Source organism: Citrus clementina, unplaced genomic scaffold (genome assembly GCF_000493195.1).
Source record: "Citrus clementina cultivar Clemenules unplaced genomic scaffold, Citrus_clementina_v1.0 scaffold_7, whole genome shotgun sequence".
Classification (NCBI taxonomy): Eukaryota; Viridiplantae; Streptophyta; class Magnoliopsida; order Sapindales; family Rutaceae; genus Citrus; species Citrus x clementina.
This window is the reverse complement of record NW_006262075.1, coordinates 2,585,654-2,609,474: the sequence shown is the minus strand read 5'-3', so window position 1 is coordinate 2,609,474 and position 23,821 is coordinate 2,585,654. Positions and strand designations below refer to the sequence as shown.

General features: G+C 38.3%; 6 protein-coding genes and 1 non-coding gene across 11 annotated transcripts; 5 read left to right on the top strand and 2 right to left on the bottom strand.

Annotated features, from left to right (window-relative positions):
* Window positions 1–65: 65 nt before the first annotated feature.
* LOC18037012 (thioredoxin-like protein HCF164, chloroplastic) lies at window positions 66–1,833 on the bottom strand. Its single transcript, XM_006425725.2, has 4 exons — window positions 1,437–1,833; window positions 1,138–1,362; window positions 869–972; window positions 66–709 (listed from the first exon to the last, which is right to left on the bottom strand). The coding sequence occupies exons 1-4, from the start codon at window positions 1,611–1,613 to the stop codon at window positions 427–429; spliced, it is 789 nt and encodes a 262-aa protein (XP_006425788.1). The 5' UTR covers window positions 1,614–1,833; the 3' UTR covers window positions 66–426.
* A 435-nt stretch (window positions 1,834–2,268) lies between these two features.
* LOC18036754 lies at window positions 2,269–2,890 on the bottom strand. Its single transcript, XM_006425724.2, has one exon. The coding sequence runs from the start codon at window positions 2,869–2,871 to the stop codon at window positions 2,362–2,364; it is 510 nt and encodes a 169-aa protein (XP_006425787.1). The 5' UTR covers window positions 2,872–2,890; the 3' UTR covers window positions 2,269–2,361.
* Window positions 2,891–3,460: 570 nt separating this feature from the next.
* Window positions 3,461–6,950, top strand: LOC18036753 (protein HGV2). 2 transcript variants are annotated; one of them, XM_006425723.2, is made up of 6 exons: window positions 3,461–3,862; window positions 4,684–4,940; window positions 5,335–5,529; window positions 5,625–5,715; window positions 5,895–6,168; window positions 6,256–6,950. In XM_006425723.2, the coding sequence occupies exons 1-6, from the start codon at window positions 3,576–3,578 to the stop codon at window positions 6,586–6,588; spliced, it is 1,437 nt and encodes a 478-aa protein (XP_006425786.1). In that variant the 5' UTR covers window positions 3,461–3,575; the 3' UTR covers window positions 6,589–6,950. The 2 variants fall into 2 exon arrangements, with proteins under 2 accessions (XP_006425786.1, XP_024036354.1); XM_024180586.1 differs by having other exon boundaries at window positions 5,332–5,529.
* Window positions 6,951–11,238: 4,288 nt separating this feature from the next.
* LOC18037142 (BTB/POZ domain-containing protein At5g66560) lies at window positions 11,239–14,028 on the top strand. Its single transcript, XM_006425720.2, has 4 exons — window positions 11,239–11,726; window positions 11,810–11,879; window positions 11,967–13,241; window positions 13,362–14,028. Exons 1-4 carry the CDS (start codon window positions 11,689–11,691, stop codon window positions 13,896–13,898), a joined length of 1,920 nt encoding a protein of 639 aa, XP_006425783.1. The 5' UTR covers window positions 11,239–11,688; the 3' UTR covers window positions 13,899–14,028.
* Window positions 14,029–16,016: 1,988 nt separating this feature from the next.
* On the top strand, window positions 16,017–18,554 carry LOC18037141 (cold-regulated 413 plasma membrane protein 2). 4 transcript variants are annotated; one of them, XM_006425719.2, is made up of 5 exons: window positions 16,017–16,113; window positions 16,284–16,498; window positions 17,765–17,872; window positions 17,957–18,027; window positions 18,153–18,554. In XM_006425719.2, the coding sequence occupies exons 2-5, from the start codon at window positions 16,320–16,322 to the stop codon at window positions 18,404–18,406; spliced, it is 612 nt and encodes a 203-aa protein (XP_006425782.1). In that variant the 5' UTR covers window positions 16,017–16,113; window positions 16,284–16,319; the 3' UTR covers window positions 18,407–18,554. The 4 variants fall into 4 exon arrangements, with proteins under 4 accessions (XP_006425782.1, XP_006425779.1, XP_006425780.1 ...); XM_006425716.2 differs by lacking the exon at window positions 16,017–16,113 and adding an exon at window positions 16,115–16,199; XM_024180293.1 differs by lacking the exon at window positions 16,017–16,113 and adding an exon at window positions 16,132–16,203.
* An 824-nt stretch (window positions 18,555–19,378) lies between these two features.
* LOC112097082 lies at window positions 19,379–19,466 on the top strand. Its single transcript, XR_002904740.1, has one exon. It is a non-coding gene; the product is annotated as a small nucleolar RNA SNOR75 (small nucleolar RNA).
* Window positions 19,467–20,845: 1,379 nt separating this feature from the next.
* LOC18036420 (oxygen-evolving enhancer protein 1, chloroplastic) lies at window positions 20,846–22,813 on the top strand. Its single transcript, XM_006425715.2, has 2 exons — window positions 20,846–21,345; window positions 21,823–22,813. Exons 1-2 carry the CDS (start codon window positions 21,100–21,102, stop codon window positions 22,579–22,581), a joined length of 1,005 nt encoding a protein of 334 aa, XP_006425778.1. The 5' UTR covers window positions 20,846–21,099; the 3' UTR covers window positions 22,582–22,813.
* Window positions 22,814–23,821: the final 1,008 nt, after the last annotated feature.

Below are 23,821 nucleotides of genomic sequence, written 5' to 3'. Positions count from 1 at the left end.
GGGTAAGACTACAAGATTCTGTTCACAGTGTGAAACCAAAAAAAATAAATAATAACAACTTGAATAGCTTCAAAAACAAAATATTTAGCTGTAGCTTCAGAAAACAGGTCATGACTGAATGGTTGAAGTTACAGAAATATTTGAATGGGACGAGCTTGCATGTTATGCCTGTTCTAAGATTTTTCAAATTGGGAGTGAAGACTCCCAGGTACAAATGCCTTAATCAATCAAGTCAAGTGGTATGAACCTGCTTCTCTTCGAAGGTCTTCCCTATCAGTGACTGCCAGATGACATTACTCATTACAGTACAAATTTGCTAGAAACTTGGGATGTGATGATCCTATCAATGAGTTCGAATAAAATAAGCTTGTGTGCTTATTTCCAGTGACAAAATTGATCGGTCACTTTTCAAAAGGAAGGTCACCTCTACCCATGACTTCTGGGATCAACAACTTGATGGACCTTCCTGTTTTCAGCACTTGAATACTGCCCCACAATGCGAGCATGAGGAATTGATGCTTTTCCACGGGCAAGGGCATCCACATTCTCAAGCAGGTACTGCCTTGGAAGTCTACCTACAACATTACCCTCCTCATTCCCCTCTCTGTCCAGAAACGCAAAATGTGGAATACCCTCAACACCAAACTCATCAAGTTCTTGCTCCCATTTCGTGTTGTCAACATTCAGCATAACAAAATTCACACGGTCCCTACACCAAAAGACAGCAGTTCTGATTAAGGAAATCATCCACAGGCCTATAACTAACTAGGTGAAGAATTAACTGAAAGAACCTTGAACATTCACAATCATTAGAATTGCTAAATATGTGAATACGGAATAACAGATTAAAGCTAGCGGAGATGATTACTTGTATTGCTGTTCCACTCTGTATACATCTGGAGCTAATTCTCTACATACTTCACACCAATCTGCATAGAACTCTAGAACAGTGGGCTTCCCATTTGTAAGGGCCTAGAAAACCAGACAACCAAAACACGGACAACAACAAAAATAAGCCAACAACAGCGAAAGTCAAGAATTATATATGCGGTAAAAGGAATCGCAGCAAAAAGTATTGAAGTGGATGAGAGCAAAATTAATATTGAAAAGTGAATTAAAGGAATAGAACAAACAAACCTGTTCATAGGGTAAGGCAGCAGCAGAGAGGTCCTTCAAAGAAACACCAAAATCAAGTCTTGTAAATAAGAAGAGTCCCAAAGCAGCAAGAGTAGAAGCCACCGCTATTCCTCTATTGATTTCTTTGTTTGGAAATTCAATAAACCCGGCATCCGCGCTCTTCTGGGTACTGCTGACATCACTATCACTGACGGAATTACTCTCAACGTTAACGACTGCTTTCTCCTGCAGCCAGCCAAGAACTAAATGATTTGCTAGTAATAAATCTTGTTAAGCTAAAAGGAAAATGAAAAACACACCGTTTCGGATTCAGCTGGATTAGGGGTCGTCTGGCAAGCTATGATTGTGGGGAACCTGCGAGCCTTGAGCCGATAATGAATTGAGGCCTTAATGAGCAGTGAAGGTTGCGGCACGGTTGTGTTAAAAGGTGGTCGCAACCTATGGAAACTAACTGGGTTGGAACACACGCGAGCCATGGACACACTCGCACAAAAACAACCTCTAATTCTATTCTCAATTTATGACTTCAGTTGGTCATTTATCATTACTTCTGACTAAGGTTGCTGATTGCAGTCGCAGATAAATAAACAGGATAAGATTTGCCCGCCTATTCCCCCCTTTTTTTAACTTTTTGTCTTGGTAACTCTCCCGATGAGGCTTTAATTTCTCGGCTTCAACCTTGTCCGTAAACTAAAGAGGGCCACAAGCTGCCTGCCTAATATCTGCTACCCATTAATAATTTCGTTGATTGATTTTTATGTGTTGGCATTTGTACCTTAGGCAAACTGATGTGAATCTTAAATGTGTTTGAAAATATAAATAATTAAAACAAATATAAATAAATGAGTTTATAGTGTATATAATATTATAATTTTTTGTTTTTTATATGCATATGCATAGTAGTAATTGGGTACCCCTCCGGTCTGAATGAATAATTTTCATTATTATATATTTTTATGCTATAAAATGGAGATTAAGTTTTACTTTCTCAAAAAATCACTTTTAAATAAAAACCTTTATGATCGTTCTTTTAACTTTAAATAATTACCGCAGCTTCATTTCTCACATCACATAAGTAAAAAATAAAAATATCAAAAAAGAAAAGAAAATAACTAAAATCAAGTGACATAATTAAACAAGCAAATGAACAATTCATTGGAATCATTCAATAATTTTCAATTTAAATACAAAATCCCAGGAAGATAAAACCAAGAGAGGTAGTGATTATTGTGGTTCAGGTCCCAAGATCCCATTTACAACGGAAGTGGCAACCAACACGCCGACAAGCTCGGCTCCCGCCACCGCTCCCGCTTGCGCCAGCCCTCCAAAACCCGCCGTCGTTTCGACCTCTTTCTCGGACGCCTCGATTCGTTCCTCTACGGTTTCGATCTTTTTCTCCACTTCCCTCACAATATCCACGGCTTCCTCCTCTGCCTGCTTAAGTTTCCTCCTTAGACCGAACAGCGGAATATCCTCCGCCGAAGACGCCGACTCTCTCGCCGTTAAAACAGGCAGTGCCGTGAGCGAGAAGAACAGTAAGTTCCTGCGGCTGGCGTGAAGTGCCTGCGCAGATTTAGGTGCGTGCGCCTTGCAAGTGACAGGGCGCGCATTATTACGCACACGAAGGAGCGTGGGAGCTCGGGAGAGTGAAGACCAAGGTATAGTAGAAGCCATGGCTCTCAGGCTGCTCTTTTGAGTCAAGTGAGTGGTTACGAACTTCTGTGGTGTCATCATGTGTGTAAACAAAACAAAACAAAACAAAACAAAACAAAGGATATTTTGTAAAACTAGTCCAACTTTCCCTTTGAAGGAAAAAGGATTGTATGTTTGTATTTCAAACAAAGAGACTATTTTAACCTTCAAATATCCCTGCACCCCCCACCTTTTTTTTTTTATTTAATATGAGTAATCTTTTAAAGAAATCAATCAATTATTTAAATAGGAGGGGCACTGTTCATACAAAAAAAAAGTATTTTGAACACTCATATTTTAATAAAATTTTATATTATTAAAATATCTCAATAATAGTTTACAATTGAGGACTATATTCAATAACTCCAAAAAATATATTACTCATTCAACATACAATTATATAATTATAAACCCTAATTTTCATTTTTCAGTTTGATCAATCTAATAAATTCTTAAATTCTCAAACTACAAATTCATTCCCAAACTGTTGTTCTAAATAGTGCAAAGAAGTACTTCTATAAAGGAGAGAGAGAAAGATTTGCGTAAAACAATTATTTTTTAATAGGATCTTAGGAATAGTAGAACTTAATGTTTTGTCACTCTCGGGGTAATATAAATAAAATTATAATCACTTTTTAACATATACAGCCTTAAGAGACGATGTCGTTTCGCTAAATCCGGCGTCTAATAAAAATATTTATTCCTACTCGGCCATTCCGTTTTGAACAAATTTTGAAACGAAGCAAATGGCGGAAGAAGAAGGTTCACAGACGGTGGCGGAGCAAACTGCGCAACCCACAGAAACAGTAGGAACCACCCAAGCCTCGGTCGAAGCCACTATGGAATCTGTGACTGTGAGCGGTACCGAGTCGACATGCAACAACAACTGTGAAACTTCCGGTGCCATCGCCGACGGAGAACGGGAGAAGACGGTAGAGTTTGCAGACGAGTTGATGGAGAAAGGAACCAATGCTTTGAAAGAAAGTGATTACGGCGAGGCTGCTGAGTGCTTTAGCCGTGCTTTGGAGATCAGGTTAGGGTTTTCACCCGGATGTTATGATTTTGACTATTGGAAATTAAATTTGTACTTTTGACCAAAATAAATGCTTCATTTTCTTAATTACTTTTTAGTTTAAGAACCCCGGACCGAAGTTAAGTATTTGGCATTATAGAAGAATAACGCCAAGTTAGGTTATTGAATTTGAACTAGCAATTGTGCTTTTGTCGGGAGACGTTAGGGTTTGGCAGTGATTGCACATTGATTTTTATTTGCTGGTGCTTTATTTGTCAATTATGCTAACATGTGCCCTGTCCAAAGCCTGAGCTTTTGCCGTTATGTTTTGTATGAAAGAATTCTTCCCCTGATGTTGGGTAGATCTTGTCAACACCATCTGATGACACTTATTTTGCTTATCTTTTTTTAATAATAGATATCAGCAAGTGTGTGACATCTTTTGTGAAAAGGAATCATTTCATTTTCGTACCCTTAATATGTGCTTCTGCTTCTCTCAATTGACTGATTGTGTTTTTGGGAGTGTTTTTGCAAATTGCTAAAACTGTGTTTTGTGTCAAAGTGTTTAGTTGAAATACATATGAGTGCTTTTTAAGATTTGAGGGGGGGTGGGGGAATGCTTAAGGTGCTCAGACCCAATGGTTATTTTGTAATAGAGGATTTTTAGGTCAGAAAAAGCCTTCAAAGTGCTTTCTTAAGAAGCAATTGATAAGGGTTTTGAGTTAAGAGCATTCTGAAGCACATTCTGATTTTGTTTTTAAATAATCTTTTGGCCTCTGTGTTATTGGGTTCCTTTTCCTGATATGGTTTAGTAAAATTTAACATTCTACTGGTAACATTAGGGTTTCTCATTATGGTGAACTTGCTCTTGAGTGTGTAAATGCATATTATCAATACGGACGTGCACTGCTGTACAAAGCTCAAGAGGAGGCAGATCCATTGGTTTCAGTGCCTAAAAAGGAGGGTGATTCTCAACAAGGCTCTGACAAAGATGACTCTGTTAAGAATGCTGTTAATGGAGAATCTTCTACGGCTTCTGTTTCAAGTAGTGCTGAACAACACGGCAGTTCAAACAATCAGGATGAAGCAGCAGATGATGGTTTGTTTTCAATTGAACTCTTTTAACTCATTAGAGTTCCCTGCAGTGCCAGCTGGTCTTGATTTCTCTTCTTCCATTATATCTTTTTTGCCTTTTCAAATAATTTACAGGCCAATTGTGGTTTTGTGTGAATGAATATAATGGAACCCGTTGAAGATCTGTGATAGTAAGAGAATAAGTCCTTGGTATATGAAAGGCTATTTAGGATCCTTGCTTTGGATGATGTGAGATGGTGGAACTGACTGAATTTTCCGCCCAAAACTTTTTGGATATTATTCCTTGATGTACTTACGCATGCCTAAAAGTAATCAGAATCATTATAATCATCATCATTTTTTGGGACTTTAACTGTATATTGAGCTTGCTGTTTACTTTTTTTTTTTTTGGGTAGCAGTTCCAGGTGACAACGAAGAAGATGAAGAAGGTAATGATGGTGAGAATGTTGCTGAAGCAGATGAAGACGAGTCTGACCTTGATTTGGCATGGAAAATGCTAGACGTTGCAAGGGCAATTGCTGAAAAGCACTGGGGTGACTCAATGGAGAAAGTGGACATATTATCAGCATTGGCTGAGGTTGCACTGGAAAGAGGTCTGTTTTTATATATTACATGTAGAACCCGACTGGTATGTAAATCCCTTTTGCAAAAAAAAAATAACACCAAAATTCTGTTATGCATCATGCAGAGGACATTGAAACGTCTCTTAGTGACTACCAGAAAGCACTAACTATTTTGGAACGTATGGTTGAACCTGACAGTCGACACATAGCTGAACTGTATCCTTGTCGACAACAAAATATGTATTTAGGTGAAACTGTCCAATTCTGTTTTTTTTCACTCTGTTGTTGGATGAATTGAGCAGTTTGGGGTCTAGCCAATAAACCTATTTCCAAAATTCTACCCTTTTATTTTGTTCGGCTTTTTTTTTTATTGCTACCTTAATTCTATTATTCAGAAATTTCCGCATCTGTTTATGTCTGGAGATTGGTTCCAAGCCTCAAGAGGCAATTCCATACTGCCACAAAGCCATATCTGTTTGCAAATCACGGGTACAACGGCTCTTGAACGAAGTAAAGAGTTTGGGGGAGTCAGCTACATCATCTGCTCCTGCTGAATTAGATGATGGCATCCAGCAGTCCTCCAGTGAGCTCCAAAATGATAAACTTCTGACAGACAAGGAAGCAGAGATTGAAACACTCTCTGGCCTCTGTGGAGACCTGGAAAAGAAGGCAAGTCCAATTTGAATCTCTATAAGAACTCCTAAAAATCTATAAATTAACCTCCATGAGTTAATGGTACATTCTTCGTAACTGCAGCTTGAAGATTTACAACAGGTGGCCTTGAACCCAAAGTCAATTCTTTCAGAAATCCTGGGGATAGCATCTGCCAAGGCTAAAGGTGATGAGAAGAGTTCAACTTCAGCTGTTTTGAGCTCTTCACGTATGGGTACTGCACACAGTGATGGAGATTTTGATTCTCCAACTGTTTCAACCGCCCACACAAGTGGAGCTGCTGGGGTCACACACCTTGGTGTTGTAGGAAGAGGTGTCAAGCGTGTATCAATGAGCACAGGATCAGCAGAATCAAGGCCATCGAAGAAATCCACATCAGACCCTTCATCTGACAAAGGGGATGGGAGTGTCTGTTGATGTGTCTGGGTCTTTTAAAGCTTACCATTTGAATGATGTGAATGTGGGTGGTTGATTTCCTTCCTCACCGGACTTTAGGTTTATTTTGCCAGGCTTGTTTTAAAGATAGGTTTCCTCTGTGGCTTTAGTGAATTGGAGTACTTCTGTTGCTTTTGCTTATTGTATCATCTGCATAGAATAAGGATATTTTCTAATTTGTATTAGGTGGAAAAGGATCTTTTTGAATCCATATCGTGATTATATCGAGGGCTCTGCCATGAATTATATAATTCAAAAGACTGTTCTATGCTAGGCCGTTGTTTGGTGTAATATGAACATTGCCCAAGCCTAATCAAATGTCCCTTTACGTGATGATTGGATGATGTTCTGTGTCTTCAACTTTTTTAAGTGCTTGATAATTAGAATCACTCTTTATCATATTCTCTCCTTGGTTCTTCAATACTATAAGATAGTCGGCGGCAGCCGGTGATCATCTTTTTTGAGCAGCTGCCTTGTGTGAAACAATAGATATGAGAGTTTATAAAGCGTCTGATGGGGTAGCGGTTGCCAATTTGTTATGGTGATTTATTGATGAAGTGTCGTGGTTACCTGATACAAAGATTGTAGCCCAATGAAATGGTATACACAACGTCAAGGTTTCGAGGTTGTAGTGGAGAAGACGGTTGGATAAGAGGAAATGTATGACCATGATCATTATGACTAGTCTTTTTTATTATAGTTAAAAAGTTTGATCCACTGAGATTTGAGCATTGCAGTTATAAGGCTGGATATGTGATCGTGAGCGAAAAAATATAGGTTGGTGGTGAAGTGATGTGGGATGGTAATGACGATGACAGATAATGAACGAGAGCTCAAATGATACCTAACATGAAAATTGTTGGAGAAAGTACAGGAATTAATCATGTTGTGATTTGTAGTTTTGCACGAGGAAACCTGATTCAATTCACAAAATAAGGCCAAAACTCCTGACGTAGAAACCAATGGACACATGGCCATAGGCATCTCCAAAATTGGTGAGTTCCAAGGGCAAGCCGTAATGTATGATGAACAAGTGCGAAAATGGTCGATAACATCAAAGTGATGGCATGGGTATTAAAAGGCTGAAAAATGGGCAAGAGAAACAGAGAAAGCAAGGCGTACGTCTTCGTCTGTCAGAGAAAACACAAGCCAATCAAAGAAAGAAAGAATGTGCTTCAGGGTGGATTGCAAGCAATGTGGGAAATATACGTGGGGTGGATGCGGCAAGCACCTAGCCACCCTCTACAACAGCATTGAGAGCGGCAAACACTGCATGTGCCGCTCGTGGCCTGGTGTTGTCGTCCCAGCCCCCGCTGCCCAGACAGCTACTGTGCAACTGCAACCATCCAGGGCTTCGGCTTCAACTGCCACAGGTATACACTATATCCATTATAATTTCTAGTTGTTTAAGTTTTGTTTTGGCTTGAGTTTCAAGAAATTTTACTGACCCATCATATATCAAGATTCGTGTTGTGTTGTGTATTGGGAAATGGGAATATATATATTGATAAATCTTGGTTTTTCTTCCCTTTACTGACAAATCTTGCTTCTTTGAGGATGTTTATCTTTTATAATTAATCTCTTACTCTTAAGTTTTTTTGTTAAATAAAAAAATATAAGTTCAATATTTTCAATTTTATATGAAAAGAAAAGAAAAAATCATCGTCAGTATTTGTCATATCTAGTATAATATTATAACATTGAAAGGATAGGAACGGGCTCGGTGCAGCCACCGATGCATATACATTTAACATTGACTAAACCCTCATATTATAGTTTATTTCATTCGTAGATTAATTTTAAGAGCAAAAGCTTCGTAGTTAGTAGTTACCACGGGCAAATCTCTTTTCTTTTCATTTTTAAACTTTTATTATTTTTATTCATGAAAATAGATTATAGTAAGAGAAAGGATAAGAAAACAGTAACCGACCAGCAAATTGTAAAACGAATACTCTTTAATTCTTTATTTCCGTTGACATAACGTTTTCTTTGTTTCTTAGCAGAAGATTAATTAAGTATTTTTAATGACCTGAACAATTTAAATGTACGATATTTGAGTTTATTATTTTCATTGTAATTTGTACATTCATTCTTCGTCATTGCGGGTCAATCAAAACGTGCGGTCGAAATGTTAAATGTTGGTTGGAATTTAAGTCTATAAAAGTTTGCCAAAAAAAAGGACAAATCTAAGCAATATCAAGCTAAAGCAGCAGAAGTACTGCTTCTTTTTTGTTTTTATTGATGTGAAAGTGAGTTAGCAAAGCACATACCCATTGGTGTTTTCATGGTTCACTTTTGCAGGCACTGCGAGATCTTAAGGTGCTTTGGATGCTGGCCAGGCCAGTAGGTGCTGTGTTAAGAGTCATGGTGGGCCTATTGCCTAAATAATGCTGTGGGAGAGACGGATTTTATTATTAGTTGTATTGGATGCCATTTATAGGTTTCCTGTAAAGTAGTGGTTTGAGCTTGGCCAGCAGATTCAAACTGTTGGAAACGATATAATGAAAGCAATCATGGTCAATATCTTGTTGGCCTATCTTGCTTTTCTATATGACTGGATTAATTAATTAATAATAAATTCTTGTTATCTTGTGCAATTGTGCTTAAAACAAAATATGCCTCAGCTTAACCCGCTAATGTTTTAGGGTTTGGGGTCACTTTTGGATTTTGCGTCATGTTTCTTGTGCTGCTGCCTTTTCTTTTCTTTTCTTTTCACCTACTCGTTATTTTCTGTTGCGTGCCTTACTCCTGTGTGTTAGAGGGAGAGAGGTTTGAAATTTGGAGATTGAAAAGTTCGAGGAAGTGATTAAGGTGCCCTCCATTTTTCACCTTGGCGCTGGTGGAGAGTTCGAAGCTCATGTTTCTCAAGTAGAACAAGGTGTCCCACGTTACAGCATTTTTTATAATCAAAAGCAAGTTCGGGGTTCTGACCTAGAGAAAATTTTGGCTTTTCTTTCTTTCTTTTTTTTTTTTTGAAAGGTCTTGGCTTTTCATATCGTCTTAGATATTATTAAGAGGGCGGGAAGAACAATTTACACCGAGTAGTGCTAGAGAGAAAGAAGCATGAGAGAGAGAAAGACGAGAGAAAGACGAGAGAATTTTGCCATCTCTCTCTACTCTTTTCTTCATTATTTCTCTCGTCTTTCTCTCGTTTTTCTCTATACCAAGCATTTTCCATTCACACCATAGACTGCATAACAAACAAGTGGTGCATGCCCAAATGAACTATATATATATACCCTGTACCCATCCTTTCTTTTGTGCATTTTGTCTAATGATTAGTTACCAAACCATGTGATTGCAGAAATAAAGGGCACGGTAACACTAAAGTCCACTTCTCGAATGATTTCATCTTTCTCTTCGGTCTAAAGAAGTTACAAATGCATCCGAAGGTTCAGTTCGAGGCAAGTGGGGTGTTGATAATTGTCTTCCACTAGCCACTGCTTTTGACATCATCATAACCCCCCCTTCTTTCTAATCATGATATTAATTAATTAGTTTAATAATTCGATCATTATCCACATCCACATGATGACCCCGCCCTCTAATTCTTTCAAAACGGCGTTACCCTTGTCCGTAAGATTGGTCTGGTCAGACATATTAATATGAACATAAAATCTTTCAAAATTATGCCAACCCAACCCAGTGAAAATTCATAAATGATTACATGCTTTTCTTCTCAGTCATTGAGATGGGTCATAAATGCAGGGATGGAAGGCTACAAAAGAGTAGGTATGTTACCATAAATGTAACCGAGTGCCCGACTTTTATGTTCAGACCTAAAATTTCAAATTCGGAAGCCAATATCAAGAGATATAAATTGAATGTTGAGATTTCCTTGGCATCGAAGTTTGTAGAGAGATATCTATATATCTACAAGTGGGTCATGTCCTACATGTGACTATTTATTCGGATGCTCCGTATTTATGGACCTTTGCAGTCTAATCTTGGCCGGTCGAAACGGCGATTCCCTCCCCTATTGGGCTAATCTATCATACATGCCACATGCAATTTTAACCATAAATCGAAGACAATTAGACAAAGGTATCTTCTATTCCATCCACCTAAGGTGGACCAGACTAAAAGACGGCCTTTCTGTCCTCTTGGATTATTGGGAGCTGTTATAAGAACGACATCTTTGATTAAGATATATTAGCCTCATTTAATTTCTGTAGCCGTTTCATGATATAAAGATTCCTTAAAATCCATTGCTTAGCCTGCAGACAATTCTGTGTAAAATAACTAAACACGAGTGGTTGGTGCAGGTTATTGATCGACGTTATACCGTAAGCCTGCAGGAGAAAAAGACACATGGACTATTTTACCCTTTTTCTTCGTTTTTTTTTCAAAATTCAGACACATGGTTTTCATACTATGAAATATGTTGTTGTCATGTATGGTCTTAATTATCAACAAAGACGCAAACTGAAACTGTGGCATGCAATGAGACCAAAATTTAATAATAATAACAATAATAGCAATAATAATTTGCATGATTTACGCAAAAGTTAAACCCCAGTTGGCAAGCAACGAGTTTATTGCTATTGGGATGATGCTTCTATTCCATATAATTAAGCTCCAATGGATGAATGGAGAACGACACACGTGCTCTCTAGTCCCAAATTTTACCCCCTTCTTGACGTTTAGAGCAAGGAAAGGTGGTTGAGATTCTGATGCGATTCAAAGAAAGAGAAACAAATAAATAAATTTTATTAAAGCAGTGATCATATGATCCCCTTTTCGAAATTTGTTCGAGCTTCGTTTGTCCTCTCTCTCAGTTCTCTGATTCCGAACCCCATTTCTCTCTTTCATTTTATATTCTCAATTTTGTTAGTCCTCCATAAACAAAAGAATAATATTTTAAATTAAAAAGAAGGAAAAAAAAAAAAAAGAACTCTTAACTCTCTCATTCAGTCATTCTACCCCTCAGAAGTCATAAGCCTCCACCCTTGTTCTTTACTTTATTTCTTCTTTCTTTAGGGTTTCATTATCCTATCCTTTTTCCATTTTTATGGATCTGAATTAGTTTCTGACCAAAATCATTAGAGAAAGCAAGAAATTTGTGACCAAAATTGGGTAAAAATGGCAGCCGGAAAGCCTACCTCCAAAGGGCAAGCATGGTTAGTCTTACGCTAATACACTCTAAAATCTTCCTTTGAAATACTCTGAAGTCAGAAATTTTATTGGGCCATTCCCATTGCAGGTTTTGTACTACTGGTTTACCGAGCGACATTGTGATCGAAGTTGATGAAATGTCCTTTCATCTTCACAAGGTCAGTTCAATTTCATATGTTTCTCATCTTTTACTAGTAGAAATCTCAATTTTAGTATAACATTTTCTTTTTGGTTTATGGTTTCAGTTTCCTTTAATGTCAAAGAGTCGCAAGCTTCACCAACTGATAACGGAGCAAGAAAATGAGCCCACCATGGCTTGGAAACAAGAAAAGGAAACTGAAATCGAAGAGGAGGAGGGGGAAGAAGAAGAAGAAGTTACCTGCCACGTCAGCATACCGGAGGACTTCCCAGGCGGATCGGAGACTTTCGAGATGGTGGCCAAGTTCTGCTACGGCGTGAAGATGGAGCTGTCGTCTTCTAACGTAGCTCCTCTCCGTTGCGCCGGAGAGTATCTCGAAATGACAGAAGAGTTCGCCGGGGACAACCTCATTTCCAAGACTGAGAGATTCCTCTCTCAATCCGTTTTCAAAAGCTTAAAGGACTCCATTAGAGCCTTGAAATCCTGCGAAAACGTCGTCTCGTCTGCGGAATCCCTAGGCATTATTCGGAGATGTATTGATTCAATCGCTTTACGAGCATCCTCCGCCGACCCTGCCTTGTTTGGCTGGCCGGTGACTGAAGGCGGAGGATCATCAGCTTCAAACCAGAATTTGTGGAACGGAATTGAAACAAATTTACGTAGAAAGAACGGGAGGACTTCAGAATCCCAATCCTGGTTTGAAGATCTATCGCAGCTAAATTTGCCCTTCTTTAAGCGATTAATTGCGGAAATGAAATCGCGAGACGTCAGCGGAGAGATTATTGAGAGTTGTTTGATGTTCTACGCTAAGAAACACATTCCAGGAATATGGAGGTCTGGCTCTAGCAGAAAGCAGAGCTCGCCTTCAACAATACCTTCGGAAAGTGAACAGAGGGAGCTGCTAGAGACTGTAATTGCGAATCTTCCCTTACAGAAGAGCTCCTCCGCCACTTCAACTACTTCTACAAGGTTCTTGTTCGGCTTGCTCAGAGCTGCCAACATACTGAACGCTTCAGAATCCTGTCGTTCTGCTTTGGAAATGAAAATCGGATCTCAGCTGGATCAAGCTACGCTCGATGATCTATTAATTCCGAGCTATTCCTATCTCAACGAAACCTTGTATGATGTCAATTGTGTTGAAAGAATCTTGGGCTACTTTTTGGATGGACTACAGAGTGAAGAAAATCGAGAGACCACAACATCTGCAAGTAGATCTCCACCGTTGATGCTCGTCGGTAAATTAATCGACGGCTATCTTTCGGAGATCGCTTCAGATGCTAATCTTAAACCGGAAAAATTCTACAATCTCGCCATCTCTCTTCCCGATCAAGCTAGGCTCTTCGACGACGGCCTTTACAGAGCGGTTGATATCTATCTTAAGGTAGTGAATAGAATATTTTATTTACCAAAGTAAAAAAGAAAAAAAAAAGTCACTCAAAATATAATATGATATTAAAACCAAATGAATGTTCAACGTTGCTTGTCATTATCTGTTTTACAGGCGCATTCTTGGATACCAGAGGCAGAGCGAGAGAAGATCTGTGGAGTACTGGACTGCCAGAAGCTGACACTAGAAGCGTGCACACACGCGGCACAGAACGAGCGTCTACCGTTACGGGCGGTGGTCCAGGTTCTGTTTTTTGAGCAGTTACAGCTACGTCACGCGATTGCCGGGACACTGTTGTCGGCGGAGGGGGCGCCGCAAGAAGCGGGGAGAGCATCGGGAATAAGACAGGAAGAGGAGACAGAGGGAGAGGGAGAGGGGAGTGGCAGTGCCACGTGGAGGGTTGCAGTGAGGGAGAATCAGGTGCTGCGGCTGGACATGGATAGCATGAGGACGCGGGTGCATCAGCTAGAGAGAGAGTGTTCTACGATGAAGAAAGTGATTGAGAACATCGATAAGAAGGGTCCCGCTGGGGGATGGAAAGGTTCGTTGACTAGGAAGTTTGGATGCAAGTTCAAGACTCAGGTGTGTGATTCGCATGAACAAACGGTCGTGGATGCCAGAAAGGCCAGGCAACACCATCATCGCCAATAGAACTCACCTTCCTATTTCACGTAACTTTTATCAGCTAATTGTCTTTCTGTGGAGCAGCAGCAGCTGTCTATGAATTTGTTTTGCTGAGCCACCGTCATCGTTCTGTTAATGCCACTTGCAAGTTCTTTAATTCTAGTTTCTACAAAATAATCAATTTTATTCAAATGCGATTTTCACAAACCCTACTGTGTCTCCAAATGTTGCGCTTAACATAGCAGTGGCCTGTGAGGTATCGTCAGGATTTATGGAGGTATAGCTATCTATTTTATTTTTTTTAATTACATAAGATTATTGCTTAGATTTTAACTAACATTTATAATTATATAATTATTGAAATTAATTTATATTAAATAAAAAATACAGCGTTCGCTCAATTATTTTTTATAATTAAAGAAAGAATTAAATCACTGTGAATTTGACAATTGTGAAGGCAAGGTTAAGTATAGTTATCTAATAAATTTTCTCTTATTTTTATAAAGTTGCAAGCTGTAATTATTTATAAAATTCTCTTCATGTTTTTAAGAAATTTATAAATGTAAAGCAATTTTTTTTTAAAATATAACAAAAAATTGATGATCAATAATGAAAATCTTTTTTGTTGAAAATAGGAATGTTTTATCATTGTAATACACCATTATTGGAAGTTAGAAAGTTAAGAATTCCTCATTGTAGGTTAAGGTTTGCATACAATACTTCTTGATGGGCTAGATAATTATTACTTCCCTTGCTTCTCAGTTATCACTTCTCATGAGAGTCACTCGTATAGAGTAGTCACGGTCAAGATTAGACTTTTGGTCACAAATATTATATACCTTCCGTGTGTCCTTATTTGGTATTTGTTGCCTTGTGGTGATTTTTGTTGGCTTGTAATGATAATTGGGGCGTTGTGGAAGAGTCCGCTTTCAAAGAAACGTTTTTTTGTTACTTTCTCCGATTAGTAGACAGGCAATATAATAGGATAGGCTGGTAGGGGGCAAGTGAATCTTCATTTTTGGACAACTTTTATTTTCTTTTTAAGACAGCTTTATATTATATTATATATATTTAATATTAAACGAAAGGAGGTGTTTCTTTTTTACAATTAGAGAAAGGCATTCACAGTCACAGACTCACAGTCACCGGATTGGAGAAATAAAAAAATCGGTTCTTCCTGACATCTCAGAAAAAAACTCGACTTTGGATGCGGGGATTAACGGAGTCCATCAGCTTACGAACACAACCACGACTGTGTGCAGTGTGCACTGCCCATAATATTGGACTTTAAAATTGGCAATGAAAACGTTCGGCTGACTTTCGTTAAGAAAAGGAAAATTAAAAAAAAAAAAAAAAAAGCCCCTCAAATTTTGAACATCAAACCAATGGCTTTCGTCTGCCTTCCCCAGATCCCTCGATGTCTAGTTGAGTGTAATGGTTAAGTTCTTAGGTACGAAATTGAAGCCCACAATTGGGCCACAAAATATGGGCTCAAATTCTGAGCCCAGTAAGAAAGTATGGCATATTGCAAGCCGCAAATGGAGCAAGAGATTTTAGATTATGTGTGATTAAAAAATTCAAGTCGATGGCTCTGGAGTTTGGATTGAGATCTGTGTCCCGATGGTTCCATGAAACTCAAATCCTGATCGGAACCAGAAATCGAGTAATATACATGCAAAAAGTATTCTTCTAATTTTATGTGTACAAATTTATGGGAGTTCTATAAAATTGGCAAAGAGAATAAAAGTAAGAGATGGATTACAAAATAGATATCACTGTTGAAAATGGTTTTATATCCAATGATGAGTTGTGAATTCAATAAATCGATGGGCAGCAATTTATTATTATTATTATTATTATTTTAATGATAGTCTTAGCCCAGTTTAGGTTCTGTACACTTCGGGGCTTAAACCCACAACAGACGCCAAGTTACATCACTCTTTAGTCTTTAAAACCAAAAGACCCAACGTGTACATCCCCGGAAGTCGGCACGTAAGCAAGATCCAAGAAGTGGCGTAGAGCCACGTGGACCACTGTCTTAAACTTGATGAGCCCCCATCCCATTCCCACGGGCCACGGCCCAGCGGTGAAAAGCCGAAACAAAAACGGATGGGATCCGAAACTTATGGCAGTTGGCGTCAATGTCTCACATTCTCGAAAGGGTTAAAAGCTAAGCTCAAAACGCGGGGGCCCCCTCACAGTTACTTGCACTTTGGTTTCCAAAGATAAAATATCCAACAAGGTAAAGTCCCAACTAAAACGGGGAATAATAGTAATAGCTACTGATAAGCGTCTTACTCCTCTTAGTTGTCTCTTGTCTGTCTTTGCGTAGGTTGCTCCATCTCAAATCTCAATTTTTTTCCGTAACAGACGCAGAGGTTTATATATAAGAGATTATTGATTTTCATTCAGGGTTGGATTTCTTGTTTCCCGGAACGGAAAGGCGAAATGGGGAGATTGAATTATTTGGCTATGAAAACTGATGATCAGGTTGCAGCAGAGTTGATCAGCTCTGATTTCAATGAGCTTAAGATTGCTGCAAAAAAGCTCGTCAATGATGCAACCAGGCTTGGGGGCCTTGGCTTCGGCACTTCTTTTCTCAAATGGGTTGCCTCCTTTGCTGCTATGTGGGTATTTTATTCTTATGAATACATTACACATCAATACATCACAATCTGTTCTCTGTTTACTTAATTGGTGCGTTTGTCATCAGAATGCCTTGATCTTTGATGCTCTTGTTTAATCTGTTGTAATTTTCTTTGTTGAGGAGTAGCGGTTTCTTTTAAGCGATGTTTGTCAAAATAGAAAAGTCAAAACACTATTTCTTTATCTACATTTTCTTAAATGGCTTCCTTATATTTGTTGATTGTTTAATTCTAAGCCTTTTCCTCATGCAACTTCCTGACAATTAGGCTATTTTTATTTTTAATTTTTTTTAAATGATATATAAATAGAATCAGTCTGCAGAAGTTTAATAACATATACAACTATACTGTCAAATAAATTTTTTTCACTCCTATGATTACTTTGCTGCTCTGAATTTAAACAGGGGAAAATGACATTTAAAAAAAAAATGTTAATGTTATGATGAACCAAATGACGGTATGTCGATAGATGCAATGATTTAAAGGGAGGACCCAAAGCTTATTATGTTTATGGTGATTATTGTCAGATTCATTATATATCTGTATGAATAAAATTTTCTCTGTAACTTGACTATCAATTCAATTTTTTTGTTTGCTTACATAAGCACAGATATATTATGAGTATTTATACTGCATATGGTTCAGGCTTGACCTGTTAGGCATCCGATGGATATTCCCCAAACCTTGTAGGTGATTCAACCCAGTTAGCTGAGGACTATCCTATGCTTCAAACTTCTTTATTGTTCAGTAAGATTTCAGGCAGTACTTGAGGAAAATATAAGAATTCTAACTTTGTTTCATACTTAAGTTGTAATTGATATGCTCATGTCATGTTGCTGTTCGAAAGGAAAACTGTTCTGCGTTCGTTTTAATTTCCTCCTCTTTCTTAATCTTGGATGCCGAGATGATAAAGAGAAAAGAAGAAAAAGATCATGAGTATTACAGACCTTTCACACATTGTAACTGTGTTGAATTTTTTGCAAGAGTTATACTATTGCTGTAGATGACTATTTATTATTACCAGAAACTTAAGTGCAGTACTATTGCTGTAGATGACTACAGGCTGTCACATCCTAATTGCCTTCTAAACTGTCTCAATTTTAAACACAGGAAAGGCTTGATTGTTCTAGCCTTCACACAGTTCTGTGAATACCTGTTGTCTCTGCCTTGAGCTCCATATCATGTTCAGTTTAGCTATTGGTGTATTTTGTAATTACTAACTTAGTCTCTTAATGTTATTTATTGCAGTTACTTGTTGATATTGGATCGAACAAACTGGAGATCGAACATGCTGACTGCACTCTTAGTACCTTACATATTCTTTAGTTTTCCCTCAGTGCTATTCAACTTTTTTAGGTGAAAATTTCTGCAGTCACTTGCTTTTTATTTTTTTATGATTGTCTTCAGCTGAAATTGGATTCTTGACTAATGATCACTCAGAGGAGAGGTTGGAAGATGGATAGCTTTCATTGCAGTAGTGCTAAGACTTTTCTTTCCAAGACATTTTCCAGGTATATGTTCAACTCAGTGCACTCATTTAACTTCTCCATCATAACTTTTCAGCAATCCTAGGATGATATGCTGCTCTTACTTTCTATTTCCCTTGCCAATATAAAAACGATGGGTCTCTCTGCAGATTGGCTGGATATGCCTGGATCGCTGATTCTTCTTTTAGTGGTGGCTCCAAGTTTCTTTGCACACACGCTGAAGGACAGCTGGGTTGGTGTTGTAATTTGTCTTCTAATTGGCTGTTACTTACTGCAAGAACACATTAGAGCATCTGGTGGGTTCAGAAATTCTTTCACTCAAGGCCACGGTATTTCCAACACTCTCGGCATTGTTCTTCTGTTGGTGTACCCTGTCTGGGCCTTGGTGCTTCACCTCATCTAGTTCCTCTAGTTCTAGTACCTTGGACTGCAGAATTGTGTTTGCCTGTGCAACCAACTGGAACATGAACAAAAACATTCTTATTTTTACCAAGAATATGTGTATGCTTTAGAATTTTAATAAACCAATGTCAACCCTCGTTTGCTTAAAATATGTTTTAATCTTTGTTCCAAATTCCGATCAACTCGATCATAGACAGTAGGGGTGTTCGCGGATCTGATTTTACGGATTGGACTTCAATCCATATTCGATCCATCATTTTGCGGATTATAATTTTTCAATCCAATTTAATTCACGGATTGATAAAATTCAATCCAAATCCAATCCATACATCTGCGGATTGGATGTGGATTTGACTTAATCCATACGTCTGCGGATCGGATGCGGATTTGACTCAATTCATATGCAATTCAACATTTTGCGCATTAGTTTTTGAATTAAAAATTTTTAGTTCTCTCCAACTAATGAAATGAAAAAATCTAATATAAAAATAATTTTATTACTAATTAAATTTAAAATTAAATAAAATTTAAATAAATTAATTATTTAAATAAAGTTAAAATAATACATTTAAAGTTTACAATAAAAAGGGGGAGGGGGGGGGGGGTGTGGTTTACAACATCCACCACCAGCCAATGTCCACCGGCGATAAATGCGTGAGCCCATTGGGCTCATTTTCCAAATGGCTTTGTGTAAAAAGTTACGTCGCCTACGGTCCAAAAGGGATTCAGCAATGGTATAATCAAAGAAGAAAAAATTGAGGCGAAAACCCTAACCCTAAAACCTTGCGGGCTCTCTCCCCTATAAAATCAGACGAGACCTTCATAAACCATCAGCAGCTTCGAGCCTCTCGTTCTGTTATTTTCATTGTTGACGGACCTCTATGGTCTATATCTTTATTTTTTTTGTTTTGTTTTTTGAATTTTAAAGATGGCTAATATCTCTTGCATGTAAATGAATGATGAAGGGATGATTTCTCGGTGATGATCAAAAAATGATGACGAGTCCGATAATTTCCATTCTTACAATCGTGACGACAAATCGAGGCATTTGTCTGAGAGAACTCCTAACCCTCATCATCAATTTTGCTCTTCAAGCTTTTGACAAAGAAAATTATCGTTTTTTTTTATATCATTATTTTGGTGGTAATGTTGATTTTTGCCTGTATGGTCATGAAAGTGGGCGTAGTGATGATTGCAGATTTACCGTCTTATCTTTTATATGATGAATAAATCACCTCCTACTCATTCTGAATGCCTTCTAATTAACCGTCGAATAAATTTACGGTGTTTATTATGGTTTGATCATTTGGGTAGAAGTGATTTTCTCGGGGTTTTAAGATTATTATTAAAAAAGATTTTATTCGGTTTTATCTTATTTTCAGATTGGGGTTTGAGATTTAAAGGCTAATGGCTCTTGTTTTGTTGTCAATAGGAGCGTAATCATAGAATGCGGTTTGGGTTTCTGATGTTGATAATGACTTTCGCATCTGCTGCTCTTAAATTGATCAGTCTCTAAAAGCCCATCTTGGAGCAACCAATACAACCCAACTTGCAATAGATATAAGCCCCTTTGCCTTTGGTAAGAAAGATAACCAAAGGCCATCTACCATAGATTCTATAATGTTGCCTAAAATTTCTCGAACAGATAACACGGAGAGTGTGCTGGCTCAAAAATTCTCAGAAATAATCTTATAAACATACAGAAATTAAGAAAAATATTTGACACTAATGAAGCAAAGGTCGCAGTTCAGGACCTCCTATGGGCTATTAAGTTGTTGCTTGTAGGGGTTAATGGCATTTGTGGGCGTTTCCAGGGTTTAACGTTATGAATAATGATGTTTTTTTTATAACTGAAATGAGTTCCAAAAAGAAAATGACAAGCCCAGAAAGTATGTGAGACAAAAAAATTGAATTATAGGGAATTTTATTGGTCTTCTAATGATAGTATAATATTTTTTATTCTAATTAGTTTACACTAATCAGTATTGTTAATGTCATGTGCGTGCGGATAGATTGAGTTGTTTGTAAGGGTTGATGACTTGCTGTTAGTCTAATCATAGACATTTTATGATTTTATTTTAAATTTCATTTGAAGTGTGTTGCGTTATTTTATCAAATGATTAAGAGTTTATCACATAAATTTAAGATAAAATTTTAAAATGTTATTCATCGAGTCTAACTATGTTGGTTATACTCTAACTCAGAGAATCCATTACAATTATTAAATTTAAAATTAAAATAATTAATACTCATTTCAACTTTAAATTCAATGGACATAGGCTGTGGCAAACGGACTTAAAACTGATTTTTGAGTGCGAGCTTGTTATTGAATTTGTTGCAACCACACGTTACGTTGGTCTTATTTTGTGACTTCAAAGGATCTGAAATCTGAACCAGCTTTATTTCCCCACATCACCGGTCGGCATTTTGATGAAAGATGGAGAAAGTATCAATGTCAGTATCTTTATCCGAAATGAAAAATATTCCACGTGGCAAATCAAGAAACCAACGACATTAGCTTCAAGCATCCAATAGGAAGAAGCCTTATCCTATCTCTTATCTTACTCCCACCAAAGCCACCAAAATAATCCCTTCCTCCACATACAAAACAAGTAACCCTCTGTAAAGAGTTTAGTTTGTTTCTTAGAAGATAAAGGGATACTAGCAAGTAACCCACGAGTGGTAGGGAGCAAGATGGCAGCCTCGTTACAAGCCGCAGCTACACTGATGCAACCCACCAAGGTGGGTGTGGTACCCGCTCGCAGCAGCAGCCTGCAGCTGAGGTCTTCACAGAGCGTTTCGAAGGCTTTTGGTGTCGACTCAGCTGGTGCTAGGATCTCTTGCACTTTGAATAATGACTTGAAGGATTTGGCTCAGAAATGTGTTGATGCTACCAAGATCGCTGGCTTTGCCCTCGCCACTTCTGCTCTCGTCGTTTCGGTCTGTCTATCATCTCTTACTATGTTTTCCTTTTGCTTCTATTTACTACTATCGATTATTATTTTTTTAGTACATATGTGACAGCATAATGATTTTGTAACATGTGTTGTATTATTTCTTGGTATGTTTAGTTTCGATTTTCACTTGTCAACGCAAAAGTGTACTAAATGCTCCTAGTCATTAATTTATCCCCATCATGTTGTTCTGTTCTGAATTATGCCGATACACTACTATAAATATTTGGAGACGGGTTGTGGCTCTTTTCAATTGACGGAGAAGGCAACAATTATCAGGCGCCAATAAATGTTCTCTCACTCTCAGAGTTTAGGCCGTCAACAGACCAAATTTCAATTTTAATTTGTTATAATTGCTGTTACTATAACTAAATCATCGAAGAATTAGTTTAAAGATAGTGAAAATGTTGTTGGGAAAGGACTTTATGATCTGACATTGTTGAATAATTGCTTGTTTCCTCAGGGAGCAAGTGCTGAAGGTGTTCCAAAGAGGCTAACCTATGATGAAATCCAGAGCAAGACATACATGGAAGTAAAGGGAACCGGAACTGCTAACCAGTGCCCAACCATTGATGGCGGAGTTGACTCTTTTGCCTTCAAACCTGGCAAATACCAGGCTAAGAAGTTCTGCCTAGAACCAACTTCCTTCACTGTCAAGGCTGAGAGTGTCAACAAGAATGCCCCACCAGATTTCCAGAACACCAAGCTCATGACCCGCCTTACCTACACCCTTGACGAGATTGAGGGACCTTTTGAAGTGTCCCCCGATGGCACCATTAAGTTTGTGGAGAAGGATGGAATTGACTATGCTGCTGTGACAGTTCAGCTGCCTGGAGGCGAGCGTGTGCCCTTCCTTTTCACCATCAAACAATTGGTAGCATCAGGCAAGCCTGAGAATTTCGGAGGAGAGTTCCTTGTACCATCATACCGTGGATCATCCTTCTTGGACCCAAAGGGAAGGGGTGGTTCAACTGGTTATGACAATGCTATTGCATTGCCTGCTGGCGGAAGAGGGGATGAGGAAGATCTCGCCAAGGAGAATATCAAGAATACTTCATCTTCAACAGGGAAGATCACCCTCAGCGTTACCAAGAGCAAGCCTGAGACTGGAGAGGTTATTGGAGTGTTTGAGAGCCTTCAGCCATCTGATACTGATATGGGAGCCAAGGTTCCAAAGGATGTTAAGATCCAGGGTATCTGGTATGCACAGCTTGAGCAATAGAGCTTTTCTTGTATGAGTGTACTTATTCCTATTCAGATTTTGAAACATGTTGAAGGTGTTGCTAAACATTTCTGTAATTCAATTTAGTAGCACTGAGAATGTTGTCATGTCTGTATATTATCGTGGCATGCTATAATAATGCTTGCAATTCTGAACGGTGATGGGTTTGAGTGATTTGAGGCCTGAACACACCTCTCACCAGTGATATCGAAAGCCTGGAGACATTTCCACATGTAGCCTATAGCCGCCCATCCCATTATGGGATTCTCCTGATCGGGAATAGCCTGATGCAGTGATTGGAATTGACATTGTTAATGTTCATCCTGTTATTACCTCAAAACTTATTAGCCCATGGAAGGTCAGAAATGAGGCCATAGAAGGTCATAAATGATCATCTTTCCAGGTCGCTAGCACTATTTATTAAACTCCTGGCCGTGGAGAATGAATATGCCAACTCTTGCCAAAATGTATTCCGGCTTCAGATATCAGGGAAACTTTATTGCTCTAACTTAATTAGAGGCTACAGGAACTTGACTATTCGTTCTTAATTCTGAACTTGAATTTTCGATTGGTGCTTAACTGCTAATTGCTGGACTCATTTGACATTCATTCTGTTTGTCCCTACTCACTTGTACATTCTACCTTGAGATTGATTTGTCCACTGAAAAAATATAAATCCTAGGGTGGTTTTAGCAGAAAGAGATAATTCAAATGTGACCAGGATTTGTGGGGGCGTATTCCTTCTATCATATTTAATTTTTGGGATTCTTTTACCGATCTCAGTTTCCATGCTCTGATTTTAAAAAATTGCACCTACGATCTGATCATCAATGTATTTAGAAGCATGTCTATGATTGACAGCCTTTTATAATTAAATTGTCGTGTTTCGGTGTTTGTGCTTGGAGTTGGGAGGCCATTCTTTAAACTCATATCTCAGCTCTGGCAAAAAGATCGTTTAGATTCTCTCTCAGACACATACAAGGTGTATGTTGATTCATACAAAGGATTATCTTGGAAGACTCGTTGCGTAGGATCACCATGCACATCCATTCCCCCCCCCCCCCCCCCCAACTTCGTGATGATTTGAAAATGTTAATTACTTCCAAGTTGTCAATGTTTCAAACATTGAGCTGGAGTTTGAACATGACGGAGAGCTGTTCCCACTCATTAATGATAGTGATTCCAAAGCGCGACTCATGAAGCTTTGTAAGTTATATGGACCATTAAGAATGACTATTAA

Bases quoted from the DNA above. Each gene is read 5' to 3' on its own strand.
- LOC18036753 (XM_024180586.1), top strand. From the start codon at position 3,576: ATGGCGGAAGAAGAAGGTTCACAGACGGTGGCGGAGCAAACTGCGCAA. The intron at 3,863-4,683 runs GTTAGGGTTTTC...TGGTAACATTAG, and splicing joins AGCCGTGCTTTGGAGATCAG to GGTTTCTCATTATGGTGAAC. The intron at 6,169-6,255 runs GCAAGTCCAATT...TCGTAACTGCAG, and splicing joins GTGGAGACCTGGAAAAGAAG to CTTGAAGATTTACAACAGGT.
- LOC18037012 (XM_006425725.2), bottom strand. From the start codon at position 1,613: ATGGCTCGCGTGTGTTCCAACCCAGTTAGTTTCCATAGGTTGCGACCA. The intron at 1,363-1,436 runs GTGTGTTTTTCA...GGCTGGCTGCAG, and splicing joins ATCCAGCTGAATCCGAAACG to GAGAAAGCAGTCGTTAACGT. The intron at 710-868 runs GTAATCATCTCC...CTTTTGGTGTAG, and splicing joins AGAGTGGAACAGCAATACAA to GGACCGTGTGAATTTTGTTA.
- LOC18036420 (XM_006425715.2), top strand. From the start codon at position 21,100: ATGGCAGCCTCGTTACAAGCCGCAGCTACACTGATGCAACCCACCAAG. The intron at 21,346-21,822 runs GTCTGTCTATCA...TTGTTTCCTCAG, and splicing joins CTTCTGCTCTCGTCGTTTCG to GGAGCAAGTGCTGAAGGTGT.
- LOC18037142 (XM_006425720.2), top strand. From the start codon at position 11,689: ATGGCAGCCGGAAAGCCTACCTCCAAAGGGCAAGCATG. The intron at 11,880-11,966 runs GTCAGTTCAATT...TTATGGTTTCAG, and splicing joins TGTCCTTTCATCTTCACAAG to TTTCCTTTAATGTCAAAGAG. The intron at 13,242-13,361 runs GTAGTGAATAGA...TCTGTTTTACAG, and splicing joins CGGTTGATATCTATCTTAAG to GCGCATTCTTGGATACCAGA.
- LOC18036754 (XM_006425724.2), bottom strand. From the start codon at position 2,871: ATGATGACACCACAGAAGTTCGTAACCACTCACTTGACTCAAAAGAGC.
- LOC18037141 (XM_006425719.2), top strand. From the start codon at position 16,320: ATGGGGAGATTGAATTATTTGGCTATGAAAACTGATGATCAGGTTGCA. The intron at 17,873-17,956 runs GTGAAAATTTCT...ATGATCACTCAG, and splicing joins GTGCTATTCAACTTTTTTAG to AGGAGAGGTTGGAAGATGGA. The intron at 18,028-18,152 runs GTATATGTTCAA...GTCTCTCTGCAG, and splicing joins CTTTCCAAGACATTTTCCAG to ATTGGCTGGATATGCCTGGA.